This window comes from Tenrec ecaudatus, chromosome 16 (assembly GCF_050624435.1).
Source record: "Tenrec ecaudatus isolate mTenEca1 chromosome 16, mTenEca1.hap1, whole genome shotgun sequence".
Classification (NCBI taxonomy): domain Eukaryota; kingdom Metazoa; phylum Chordata; class Mammalia; order Afrosoricida; family Tenrecidae; genus Tenrec; species Tenrec ecaudatus.
In genome coordinates, this window is record NC_134545.1 from 79,436,585 (window position 1) to 79,450,523 (window position 13,939).

Consider the following 13,939-nt stretch of genomic DNA (forward strand, 5'->3'; position numbering starts at 1 on the left):
ACATGCCCTCCCGCTACCTGTGAAGCTTCGCATCTGCCCTTGCCAGGTGCTGACATCCATTTGACCCCACAAAGGTAATCCTCCCAAAGAGCCCGATGTTCAAGACAACTATTCTCCACTAAATAAGCTAACTTAATGTTTTATTTAAAGGAGACACAATGGATATTTTTAATTTAAGGTTCAGGGATTATTTCATTTCAGAGCAGTTAAGGGGGTTACAAAGCCTTAATAGCTCCAGAGTTCAGATTCCATGAAAAATTGGAATTCTGCACTGCATATTCCCCATTTCTGACCAGGATTCTCCTTAAGACCCTGGGTAGCCTCCAGTTCTTCTGGAAGCAGTAAGAAAAGATTCCCAATTCCCTCCTATTCCTAACCCATCCATATCCTCTGCCTCTCTACACATGGTGTTTTGGGATGGTTGCTTACAAGCATTTCAGACCTCGGACACTAGGTAACCATGTTGGTTAAAAGAGTAACGTGAAAAGACAAAACTCACAGGGTACCAAGCATAAAGCTCATCGTACTGTAAGAACATAGTTCACACCATTTGGATGACTACTTACGTGCATTAACACTCTGTTAGTTGCTAAAATACCAATGCTCGCATTTGGAAGAACATGAAGAGCCAGGGTAGAAAGACGCTTGATAAAAGCCAGAGCTCGCTGCTGAGAAACCTGCTTCCTGCGCTTCGTTAGCATGACGTCCAGGCACTGCAGCACAATCTCAACACCGCTGTTGGGAGCACCTACAACGGCAGGTCTACGCTTCAGGACTGTTCTTCGCATTACCTTGTCGCTATGTAAGTTCACTGACTGTCACAGAGACCCCACACACACCCCAATTACATTAGGTTACATATAGGTGTGCGGTACTGGTTTGGGTTTTTTTCTTATTCATTTTTTAACATTTTTCTTGGCACCTAAACCACATATCATACAACAGTTCAATCATTCAATCATATCAAGAAGAATTGCACAATCTTTTTCAGCAACTCTGCCCCGGCCAGAAGCCCTGGTGGCAGTGGTTCCTTCGGGGGCTGCTAACTGCCAAGTAAGCAGTGCAAAGCCACCAGCGCTTCAAGGGAGGGAGACAGGGCCTGCCTTCCCATGGCTGTCAAGAGCGACAGGCTCTGGAACCCAGAGGGCACTTTACCCTGGCCTACCGAGCTGCTATGAGCCAGCATCAACTTGACAACGAGTCTTATGATGATTCTAGTCACAGCGTACTCTTAAAAAGGTTATTTGTAAAACTTACATCATGGTGGAAACACATACAAAAATTGTCATTTTAACCATTTTTAAGCATGCAATCCAGTGGCATGAAGTATATTCACAATGCTGTACAATAATTACCTTCCAAGGTAATGATTTCATTAAAGGTTATTTATTAAATTATACTGATGGTATTAAGTTATTTCTGAGTTAATTATGCATTAAAAAGAATTTCTTAAATTTATGAAAAAGATTCCACAAAAGGTATTAAGGATGCATTATCGGAACAAACGTACCTGCATGTAACTTGAATAGTGTTTTGTAGAGGTGTGTATAAAATTTCATTGGGTCAATATTGAGAACATCACCTTTAAAAGACAACAAATAACTATTAGCTATGTTACAACTTGCAGGACTACAGCAAACCGCATCTGAAGGAGCAAGCCCTTACCCTGGCCGGACAGAATATGAAACGCAGTTTGAACACAGTGAAGACTCTCTCGGTAGCTTAGATCCTTAGGAGAGAAAAAAAAGGGCCATAAGAATGAAAGTTCTACTTATCTTAAAAAAATAATTCATTGATCAAATTACTTACGCCAGACTCAATGAGCGTATGCAGTACCACCAATAAATCGTCAAAAAACTCCACATTGATAAGGTGAGCAAACCTGAAACCAAACAAAACAAGAAGGGTAACTCAACGGCTGAATATTAAGCTGGGCTTTAGCGCTGTATTTTTATTTCATTCATTTCAAAACGTTTCGCTACCATGGCACGATTGAAAAGGAAAAAACCCTTTCATTAACATAGACTGGCCTTTTTGACAATTCACCCCAAGCCAAAATACACTACTCATTAGAAATAGAGGCACAAACAAGTCTAAAAATCCTTATAAATAAGAAGACGCTTCCAAAAACTCGTGGAAAAGTTCCAGTACCTTATACTTCCATTTTTCCAAGAACTTTGGGAAAGTCACTCATATTTCTGCCTGGCGAAAAGCTGAGAGCAATGAACTGCCTTGAGGCGAGTTTGTGAAGCGCCTCAGATCGCTCTGGGCTGAGAAGGGGCTTCAGGAAACATGCAGTGGGAGGAGGGAAGGAAGGGAGAGCAGTCTGCGATTCAGACGGACACCTGAGGGCAGCCCTGCAGCAAGGGTGGTCTGGGGTCCAGATCAGCCTCTGCTGGGTCTACTGTGATTCAGTTCACCTGTGTTGGACCTGTCTTTTTAGAGACTGGGGCAACACTGCAACAGGGTGGACGGGCATCGCATGTGATAATAAATCAGAGGACTCTAAGTCATCAGGCAATAAAGTAGCTCAAGGAGCCCTGGTGGTGTGCTGGTTACACTGGACAGCTAACTGCAGGTCAGCAGCTCATAGCACCAGCAGTCCCAGGGCCAAGAGGAGGCTTTCTACTCACACATGGAGTTAGTCTCAGAAACGCACAGGGGCAGTTCTGCCCTGCCCTATACAATCCCATGCATGCAAACCGACTCCAAAGCAGTTTGATTTTATTTTGCAAAATAGTTTAAAATAAATATATCTCGTAAGTAGTAGCTGACAGCCTTTCTATGTACGCCTTAGAATCTTCTTTTAAAAAGTCTTAGAACCCACATATTGTCTGTGTATTAGTATAAAATTGGGGGGGCAATGCATATTTATGGAAATTTTCTTTGACTGCCAATGCATGCACACAACTGCATGGAGACATTAACACATACATTTTCAGAGCAGCATAGGGTACTGGCTTAATAGACTCATATATGTGAAGGAGTAAATCTCTGTTGACACAGAAAGATACCCAAGGCAAGTAAAATAAGTTACACAACAGAACACACAAACATGATTCCAATTGTGTACAAGAAGGTAGACGGGTCTACATAGACAAGAGAGGGCCATCTAATATTTTGTTGTATATCCTTAATTGAATATTAATTCTCAAGTTATATTCTATTGTTTTTGATGAAAGTCTACATAATACAATTTGATTTTCTGTTAATTTTTATACAGCTTGCTGTCCCATCGGTTGCATGTTTAAATCGGCCAGCGTTCTTATTATTTCAATCCTGCTTTCTTTCCCTGTTTGTTGTTGCTTTGTACCTTGAGTCCCTTTTCCTGGCCTTCTCATCGTTGCTTTTGGGTAAATGTTCGCTATTTGATCTCATGCAGTTAATAGTTAAATAAACGTGACTACAGGTGAGGGTGTTTATTTTATTACCAATCTTATCATTTGGCTGAAAGGTGACCTATGGAAACAGCTTCAGATTTAAATATTACCTTAGGGTGATAATCTTAGGGGCTCTAGTTTCTATCGGTTCAGTAAACATGGCCTTTTCCAGAAATCCGAGTTTTGCGCTCTCCCACTGTATCTGAAACCTTAATCGTGCTAGCCGGGCACCGTCCCCTCTGGTTCTGGTCTCAGATTAGGCGAAGCTGTCAGTGGTCTGTGCGAACATTTGGTCCCACAAATTAGTTCCTGTTCCCAGTCTTTGCTTTCCTTCGTTCTCTTTTGCCCCATGTAAGACTAACAGTTGTGTCTTCAATGGGACTGTGTATTGTTCTTGAAAACTTTTCTACACGAAGAAACTGATCATGGAGTCTCTCCTGTTTCTCGCTTTCCCCAAGGCCTCCCAGGCCGTGTTCCCAGACTCACATGATCTCTGACACTGCCCTGACTCAGTTCTCCAGCCTTACCGACCACCAGAGCTGTAGAATGCAGTTCTCCTTTCAAATGCTTTCTAACTGGTCTTCCTGCCTTTTTCCATCTGGAAAAATCCATCCGTCATTAATGTGAAGTTAAATGCAGGTCAGTGGCCAATGCACCTCTGCCCAATAGGTTGTATTATAATTGGCTTTAAATGGAGGTCTTTTAAATGAGACATAAGGGGTCACAAAAGTGGACATCTCGATTGTACAACTCTTCTTGATGTGATCAACTACTGAACTGTACTATGTGTGTATTCTGTCCCCCAAAATTTATAAAAACAAGAACAAAGACCGAATCTGATCACTGAGGGGAAAAAAAACAGCGAGTCCTACCCATGAAGGAATGTCCTTTTTCTTTTTTTTTAAATCACTTTCAATTACAAGGAACACAGGCAACTGATTGACAAGTTGTACACAAGGTTCATTTCTAAGTGTATTTTTAGAAGTCTAATTTATAAATACGTTAGAACGAGTGCATATGATTCTTATTTAGCTTGACTAAGTGCAAGTAAAGGCTATAGTAATGAAGAATTTGTCAGGATTAGTTTAACAGTTTCAATGTGAAGGCAAATTTACATAGTATTAAGTTACTTGTCTGTACTTTGAAAACATATTACCACAGCTAACAAGTAGAAGCACCCCATTAAACAGCTCTAGTTGTTGGAAAACAATTTGTTAGAGAAACTTGGCCTGTATATCTTCTAAGAGTCCTTCTTATCACTCCTGTGAACAAACAAAACTGGTTCCTCTTAGCAGGGCACTAACACTGATAACCAGCAGTCACAACGGCTATTACTCAAAGTAACTCACTGTCAACAAGCGTATTCCCAGTCACAGTGACCCTGAAGGAGACAGAGAGCAAATCTTTACAGGAGCACGAAACCTCAACTTTCTGCCTTCCTGGTTTTAAACGGGTGACCCTGTGGTTCGCAGCCTGACCCTTCGCCCAACAATGGCTAGTAGACCGTAAAAATAGGATTAGTTCAAACTGAGATGTGCTGAAACTGCAATATTAGACACCTATCTTGTAAAACATATTCTGGGGAAAATCTCATTAATAATGCTTGCTAGTGACTGCAAACCAAAAAAATATTTCAAATGACCAAGTTTGACAAAATAAATTAAAAATTATGACAGCACCTAACCGCAACATTCCTTTCTATTTTTTCAATGTGGATAATACCAGACTTTAAATTACATATGTGCCTCACACTCTAGGATACCTCTTTAGTGTGGAAAGTTCCGAGTCTGCCATTGACCTGACTGCCTTCCCCCACCAAGGTCACCAGTGTTCCTGGAAACAGCAAAAGGCCTGCGTCAGCAGGAACTGGCTTCGCAGGAACAGGGAAATGATGAGCAAGCGGGGCTGCACCAGACTGAGTCATCGGCCTGAGCCCCTCCCTCAAAGGAGGCAGCAGATGACTGAGTACAACAGACAAAGAACCAAGAACTGAGAGAGGAACCTTCTGGGAAGCTACAATTTATTAAACAGAAAGAAGGTATTCTTGATGGAGATTAAAAAAAAAAGTTTGAGAAAAGCAAATACGCACAGTGTTAAGAACAGTTTTCAAACGGAATGAGGACTGAGAAGACCATCATTAGTGAGCACAATTTAAAATTCAAGGTCACTTAGCCATTTAGAAGAATCTAAAAGGTTTCAACCTACACAGCCCTTACTTGGCAAGTCCTTCTAGAACTGCTGGCAGGAGAGGTGACCTTTGGGCCTTCTTTAATATTCTGAAGTAGGTCACAAACACAATATTCAGAGTCTCTGTATGCTGGCAAGAGAAGAAACGGGGGGGGGGGGGGGGGGGGGGGAGATATAACCTTAGTACAACCTGGTAAACCTGTTCTCATGGGTTTCCTAATTAAACCTTTTTCCCTTCCCACCTCTCCCCACAACTCCTTTGAAGCTTGAACAAAGTAGCAAATTCATAAAACTAGCATGGATCCACCTTGGCTTACTGCAGATCAAAACAAATGACACATGTGGGGCTTCAAGAAGTTTTTGGAAAAACTGTGTTATCCTTTAATCCCATTTTTCCACCAACTCTTGGAAGATCTCTCATATGAGTAAGTCTCATGAAATAAGCCAAAATTAAATAACCACAAGTGGACCGCTGCATCTCCAGTTAAAAGCATTCATTTAGCAAAACTGTTTCACAAGCATAACAGAATGTGAGCCTGCCTACCAGCTTCAGTCTCCGCTCGGTGCTCTCTGACGCTTCTGCTTCCCGAAGCTCTCGCTCCAGTTTCTCTTCGGCTTTCTTCCACTGACAAGATTGGAAGAAAATTTTAAAGAGACAAATGCTTCCACTGTATGAAAATAGCAAGCTTCAAAAGGAAGCTTTTATAAATCATATATAAAATCCTGTGAATCATAATCACAATAAGATAAGTATAGTCTACGTTTACGTATATAAACAAAGGTAGAAAATCGTGGAGAGAAACACACACAGATCGAAACTGGAAAGAGTCAAAAAACAAAGATCGCAACTTTATCTTCAATCACTTGTTTCTTCTCATACACACACAAAATTGAAGGAAATTAGTGTTTGCACATTCTCAATGGTAGACACAGGATATACTCCCTTTACTCTGCAGTCTCTAAAATTAAAAAGTACGACATCACCTAACAACATTCCTTTCTGCTTTTAATGTGGGTAATAATCTCGTTGCTAAATCACCAATAACATGGACGTTAGTCATACACATTTCACCATCACCTTCAGATACGTGGCATAAAACCAGATCCTCAAAGGAAGTGTAAAGTGAGTCTTGTTTCCTAATTCTTGTGGTGACTGCTAAGGGGCCTGATGCAGACACAGAGGGGCTGGGGGTTCGTTCTCTCACCGGACACTGCTGTGGACAAGGCTCCCTGTCGCATGGGGCCTTTCTCCACCATGACGCTGTGTCTGTACAGGGAGCTCTGAAGGTAACCTGCCCCGCGCTGTGATTCTAATCTAAGGTCAGTCCAAACACAGAGCCAAAACAGGAAGTGAACCAAACCTTTCTCTGCATTCTTGACAGAGTTTTTCTCTTTTCCTTGAAAGTCATAAACTTTTTTGGTTTATTAATGTCCTCTGTGTCTTTTTTCACTTCTACTTCCTTGATTCGTAGGCACAGGAAAGTTTTTAACATCTACATCAAAAAAGAAGACACAAGTACACACAACGTAATAGTTACACTATCCTTCAGCTTCATCCAAAAACAAACCAAGTTCATGAATTCAAAAGAACTGAAACATCTCACACTTCCCATAATCACCTACTATCTTCGTGCCAAACACATTTACTTGACCTATGAGAAGACACCAACACCTGGCTTCACCTCTAAAAGATGATGCCCAATCTCGCGAGAGTAAGGCAGCACACACCCGTGACTAGGCACACTGGGCGTGAGTGGACAGGCTAGGAGGACGCAGATACACTAGGTATTTGTAAGCCCGCTGAAATGTACCCAGGCCGCTTCAGCCTGGTAGGAACAGTACTGCTCTCTAAACCAGAGCCAGTGTGAAGACTGCGCTATTACTCTGAAAAGCACTTGGCTCCTTTAAGGTAATGCTTCTGACCTTGTCACGCAATCGAATGGTCTGTTACAGGCAAGCTGCTGGGCCCCGTTCCGGCCGAGAAAGTACAAGGGGCCTTCACAAAGTTGGCAGAAAATTCCAGTATCTTCTCATCCCATTGCTCTATGCGTTCCCCCCACCCTTGTTTTTAAAGGTGGGCAATTTAACATCAACTCTCTTTTTTTAACTCATTTTATTGTGTCAAGCACATCCATCCATTGTGTCAAACACATTTGTTGCCATCATCATTTTCAAAACATTTTCTACGTGAGCCCTTAGTATCAGCTTCTCATTTTTCCTCCTCCCTACCCACCTTCCCTCCCTCATGAACCCTTGATAATTTATAAATTATTATTTTTCCATGTCTTACACTGACCAATGTCTCCCTTCACCCACTTTTCTGTTGTTTGGCCCCCTGGGAGGGGTTATAGGTAGATCATGTGATCGGTTCCCCGTTGCTCCCCCCACCTTCCCTCTCAACTTCCTGGGATGGCTACTCTCACCACTGGTCCTAAGGGGTCATCTGTCCTGGATTCCCTGTGTTTCCAGCTCTGATCAACATCAACTCTTTAATGTTCTAAATACATACACTATACTATCTGATCCAGGACCGAGCCATTAGAAACTGAACTCACAGAAGATGGGCATAAGTAGAAAAGAATAAGGCAAACATGGCCCCTTCAACAATGTCAAAATAGCAAAAACCTAAACCCCAACTGCTATCAGACAAGGGTCCCAGGTTCATACAAGAGAACATTAGAAAAAGAATGAGGAAGTTGTAGATGTGCGTCTACAACATATAAATGTACTTTTAAGATCATGACAGGAAATGAATGAACATTCCACAAGTGTTTATAATATAAGCTCATGTTTACTTCAAAACATAAACAAGTATGTATGCCTACATTTGCATAGAAACCGCCTAGGCTACATTCCCAACTGCTAATGGTGGTTACCGATAAGAATGAATCCCTTACAGTAAGTGATAATAACTTAGTAATTTTTAAATGTAAAGGAAAGAAATGGAAAAGATATGCTTACCTCTGGCCTAACATCATAATTTCTGCCCTTCACAAAACCAGAAATTACTTTAATTACACCAAGGGAAGCTTGGCCTAGTTTATCTTGTTTAAAGAGTTTCTTCACTGCCTCACAACACATATCAGATATCTGAAAAATAAAAAGTCACACTAAACCAGTGTTCCCCAGATTCGGTCTACCAACAGGTGAGGTCGGGTCATTGCTGGAGGGCTGTCCTGGGCCCCGCCCTGCACTTTGTAAAAGAGCAGCCCCAGTCTTTACTCGCTAGCTGCCAGTAGCCCCGCCCACCAAGCGTAACAATCCAAGAAGTCTTCAGAGATGCCTCTGAATTGTCCCTGTAGACATTGCTGAATTGGGGTCTGTTCTGAATGTTCTCAACAACAAAGTTAAAACTGGATTTTTAAATGCCTCCGAGGCATTGCCTAATGGTCTCTGGGAGAAAGGGGAGGGGGTGCACTAAAACCGCCTCCCATGGTGAATGACAGCATTACGTTTATTTTCAAATAACTTTCTTAAAGATTAGAGTTTAACAAAAAGTAGCCCTACTTTATTAATAATAGACTCAAAATAATTTTGAGAAAGGGTTAAAAAGATATATATTCAGTCTATCGTTGTTCTACTAAAAACAAGATCAACAATCACGGAAAGCTACGCACCGACTTTGCCATGTCATTCATGAGCGGGACGATCAGTACAATGATGTTGTTGTGGAAGTTGAAATGAGGTAGCGCCACTAACAGCTCACACAGGCTCCTGACAGCCACTTCCGCCAGGCCTTTATACGCCTTCAGGGAAACCACATTACTTTTCTTCAGTTTCCTTTGCTTCCAGTCTAGCCAGAATAAAAGTAGTTACTTCACTTGTCGGGTAAGAGTCGATCTAAAGACCTTTCTCTTTAAAATAGGCGAGCAATAGGATGAAAATGCAAGGTACTCATTCTTTTTTCTCTTAAGGTACTAATTCTTGACTTGTGACTGAAACTCTAAACTTCCTGCTAGCAGTTGGTTCTGTCTCATAGCGACTCTGAAGGACACAGCAGACCTGCCCCTATGGGTTTCTGAGACTACCTCGTTAGGAAGCAGACAGCCTCATCTTTCGTGCTTACAGCAGCTGGCGGTTTCGAAATGCTGATCTGCCTGTAACAATTCAACTCATAACCACTACACTCCTGGAGCTTAGATCAAACCTACCAATATTACATTTAACCTTTTCTGCTATCATCTACTCTCGGACTTTAATCACAATCGTGCAAATTGTAGTGTTTCATACGTGACTAGGTCTAAAGGGTTTCTAGAGGGGAGGTGTCAGTGGGGAGAAGTTAGACACCTTAAAGAAATCCCTAGGACATGAGTCCGCTGAGGTAAACTTAAAAAAAAAAAAAGCAAACGGCACATAGGGGAAAGCTACTGTATACAAACATTCCTGGTAGTATGGCAGAGGCCAGACCAAATATAAGGATACATACGGTACGCAAAAAAAAGAAATGGGTAGCGAAGGAACAGGGCACTAACCCACCCAAAGGGAGGGTATTGTTTGTATCTCCACAGGGAAAGAGGGACCAGATTTCAACCCAGTGCTCCCAGATGTGTCTTGAGGATCATATCCCTGCTCAGAGCAGTCAATGCAGAGATAGGACCATATGGCTGGCCCCACTACACCCCCCACTGACCCATATCCCTACATGGGACAACACTGGAGACACAGTGTGAGAATTGCACCTGATCTGCCCCCCCCCACACACACACCGAGGCAAAAACACTAAGGGCGTGCAACAGAACAGCAAGGGGAGCAGAGCAAGGAAGTCCTGAGGGAATACCAGAAATAGATACCCATCAGCCTCCACTAGAAGATACTCCTAAAGGTCAACAAACAGACCTTGAATTACAGGCTTTTTTTTTGTTGTCATTTTTTTGTTGTTGTTTTCTTTCCTTTTTTGCTTTGTTTCGCTCTTTTGGTGTGCATATTATTATCTCTACAGGTCTATATAGATAAGATAGGTGGAATAAACAATCTGCAGGAGAAAACAGCGGGACCAATTATTTCTGGGGGAAATGAGAGAGGGGGAGGTGGGGGAAAGGAAGTGGTATTAACAAACCCAGGGACAAGGGAGCAACAAGTGATCCAAAATCAGTGGCAAGGAGGGTGTAAAAGGCCTGGTAGGGCTTGATCAAGGGCAATGTAACCAAGAGGAATTACTGAAACCCAAATGAAGGCTGAACATGATGGTGGGACAAGAGGAAAGTAAAAGGAAATAGAGGAAAGAACTAGGAGGCAAAGGGCATTTATAGTCTAAATACAGGCATGTATATATGTAAATGTATCTTGATATGATGGGGAAATAGATCTATGTGGATATATTTATAGGTTTAGTATTAAGGAAGCAGATGGGCCTCCACTCAAGTACTCCCTCAATGCAAGAACACTATGTTCTATCAAACTGGCATTCCATGATGCTCATCTTCCCAACACGAATCGCTGAAGACAAAGTGGGTGCGTAAGCAAATGTGGTGAAGAAAGCTGATTGCGCAAGTCTATCAAACAATACAGTGTCTGGGGTCTTAAAGGCTTGAAGGTAAACAAGCGGCCATCTAGCTCAGAAGCACTAAAGCCCACATGGAAGAAGCACACCAGCCTGTGTGATCACCAGATGTCGATGGGATTGGGCATCAGGCATCAAAAAACAAACTATCGTATAATTGTGAATGAGGGGGAGTGCATATTGAGGACTCAAGACCCATCTGTAGGCAACTAGCCATCCCCTTACAGAAGGGTCGCGGGGAGGAGAGACGAGCCAGTTGGTGCAGGGTAGCAATGAGGAAACATACAATTTTCCTCTTGTTCTTAAATGCTTCCTCCCTCCCAACTATCATGATCCCAATTCTACCTTACAAATCTGGCTAGACTAGAGGATGTACACTGGTACAGATAGGAACTGGAAACACAGGGAATCCAGGATAGATTAACCCCTCAGGACCAGTGGTGAGAGTGGCAATACCGGGAGGGTGGAGGGGAGGTGGGGTAGAAAAGGGAACCAATTACAAGGATCTACAAATAGCCCCCTCCATGAGGGACCGATAACAGAAAGGGGGTGAAGGGAGACATCGGACAGTATAAGACATGACAAAATAATAATTTATAAATTACCAAGAGTGAGGAATGGAGGGAGGCAGGAAGCAAGGGGAAAAATGAAGAGCCGATACCAAGGGCTCAAGTAGAAAGCAAATGTTTTGTTAATGATGCGGGCAACACATGTACAAATGTGCTTGACACAATGGATGGATGTATGGATTGTGAGAAGAGTTGTACGAGCCCCCAATAAAATGATTTAAAAGAAAAAAAAAAGAAGTCCTTAGGTTGGTCTTCTTCTAAGGCATTTGCCAAACACGACGCTGTAAGTCACAAAGCCAGATTCAAATCCTAATTGTCGGATTAATGAGTTGGTGACTACGAACAAGTTCCAAACTCTCTGGGTGGACTGAGAGGAGGCTTGACTCTCAGGAGCCCACGTGACACCGACGGTTAAGGATTGACCTGCTAGCCACCAAGTCAGCTACTTACAAGGCAACGATGAGGTGTCTGCTCCCATAAAGACGAAGCTTTAGGAGCAGTACTGCTCTGGCCTACAGGGTTGCCAAGAGTCAGAACTAACACTGGTACTGGGTTTGGGTTCGGATCCAACCCACACTGCGCTCGACCATGCACTATATTGCCTCGTCAAATAAAAATGCACCTTCCTGATGAATGCAAAATGTGTTATATACATTTAGGGTAAGCTTAATATACCTTTAACCATTTGTTCCAGATTTTCCAAATAAAATTTGTATTGGCTAACCAAGCCTTCTTCAAATTCCCTCAATTTCTGGGTTTCTTTGCGTATCTGAAAAGACCAACAAGATCAATCATTTTTAAAGATGAAAATCCAAAAATTCGCCTGGGCTACAAAAGAAAACAAACATCGTCTCTAGCTTTCCAACTGTCCACCTTCCTTTGAATAGCAAGTACAGCGAGCCTTACCTTGGTAGATTTCTCCACTTCTGTCAAGGGCCGGATTTTATACGACGGGGTAATGTCCTTAAATAGCTCCATCAGAGAAATGACCACCAGCTTTCGGACCGTCACGGCCACATCGGGGTCCTGCTCCATGAGCATGGAGCGCAATTCTTTCAGCTTTTTAATCTGTTCAAGAAACAACTCGTCAGGGGGGAGGCATCGTAGGAAACAGCTAGGCACAGCTGACCAGAACCCTCCGCCTGGCACCTAAACTGGACCTCGATGATGACTACACATGTCACTAGTTAGTCAGGCAGCACAAACACAATTCACCTTCATAACGGAAAAATCACCAATACTCTAAGTTCATCGTAGTTTTGTTAAATTGGTCATAAAACACATTCACTGTAAACAGTAGTTTAAAGTTGTTTACCTAATTTTAGAAATTCATTGCTCATTGGGTTTTCTTAATGAGTGTCCAAATTCCCTAAAAACACCTTTTGAAATATATTTTGAAACAATGTTATATATACCAATCAAATATAAAAATCACATATACCAACTAATCAGAAATTAGATAAATCATTAACCTGAGCTTCAACAAAACTCATGCAAAGATCATCTATGTCTTATAATGCAAAAATAAATAGCCCTGTCAGAGTCATGGACTAGTGATTGGGCTGCTAACTGCAAGAGCCAGCAGTTCGAAACCACCACTCACTCACGACAGAATGAGGCTTTCTGCTCCCATGAGTTAGTCTCAAAACACCCCACAAGACTATTCTACCCTGTCCAATAGGGTCTCAGTGAGTCAGAATTGACTCGATGGCAGTAAGAATGCACAAATGAAAGATGGGCATCAACCACTGTTTGCTCTGGTGAACTACTAGTCCTGTCTGCTGCAAGGCTGTCTAAAGAAATATCATTCTGATCGGTGAGCAGTGTCAGCCCTGAACAAGCAGTGAGACAAATATGCACCACCTCCTCACTATTCCCAGGGTGTGGAAATCATTACAAGGCTTCAGAGGACATAGCTTCAATCCAGTGGCTGCTCACATATACAAGTGAAGTTTTGCTTTGTTTTTGTTTGTTAGACTATCTTCAGCTGTAAAGTAAGAGCCATAACTTGTCTCTTGTGGTTTCATGGTGATTAAATGAGGTGCAGGCAGCCCGAGGTTACAGAGAGACGAGTTCCTAATGGTGGCATCAAGTGGAATTTGTAGTAAGCCGAAACAGACTTACCCGGTTCTGACTTAGCCAGTACATTAGTACAGTAAAGGTCTGGAACCTTTCCAATCAATGCAAAACTGCATGTCACTAAAAGTGCTGGCGATGATAAATGTACTCTAAGGGCTCAATAGTTTCAAAGCAAGGCTTTAAACCGAATCTTTCTAGTTCAATCCTCCACTGAAAATTGATCT

The 13,939-nt window shown here is 42.2% G+C and overlaps 1 protein-coding gene across 2 annotated transcripts in view; it reads right to left on the bottom strand.

The window, feature by feature from the left end:
• NOC3L (NOC3 like DNA replication regulator) overlaps positions 1 to 13,939 on the bottom strand; it is a 29,061-nt gene that overhangs the window by 6,208 nt on the left and 8,914 nt on the right. For both annotated transcript variants that reach the window (XM_075533895.1, XM_075533894.1), the window contains exons 7-17: positions 12,543 to 12,704; positions 12,312 to 12,405; positions 9,185 to 9,360; positions 8,529 to 8,657; positions 6,929 to 7,060; positions 6,112 to 6,192; positions 5,597 to 5,697; positions 1,810 to 1,882; positions 1,666 to 1,729; positions 1,511 to 1,582; positions 567 to 748 (exon numbers count right to left, since the gene is read on the bottom strand). In XM_075533895.1, coding sequence (XP_075390010.1) covers positions 567 to 748; positions 1,511 to 1,582; positions 1,666 to 1,729; positions 1,810 to 1,882; positions 5,597 to 5,697; positions 6,112 to 6,192; positions 6,929 to 7,060; positions 8,529 to 8,657; positions 9,185 to 9,360; positions 12,312 to 12,405; positions 12,543 to 12,704 — 1,266 coding nt within the window. The remainder of the gene's footprint in view (positions 1 to 566; positions 749 to 1,510; positions 1,583 to 1,665; positions 1,730 to 1,809; positions 1,883 to 5,596; positions 5,698 to 6,111; positions 6,193 to 6,928; positions 7,061 to 8,528; positions 8,658 to 9,184; positions 9,361 to 12,311; positions 12,406 to 12,542; positions 12,705 to 13,939) is intronic.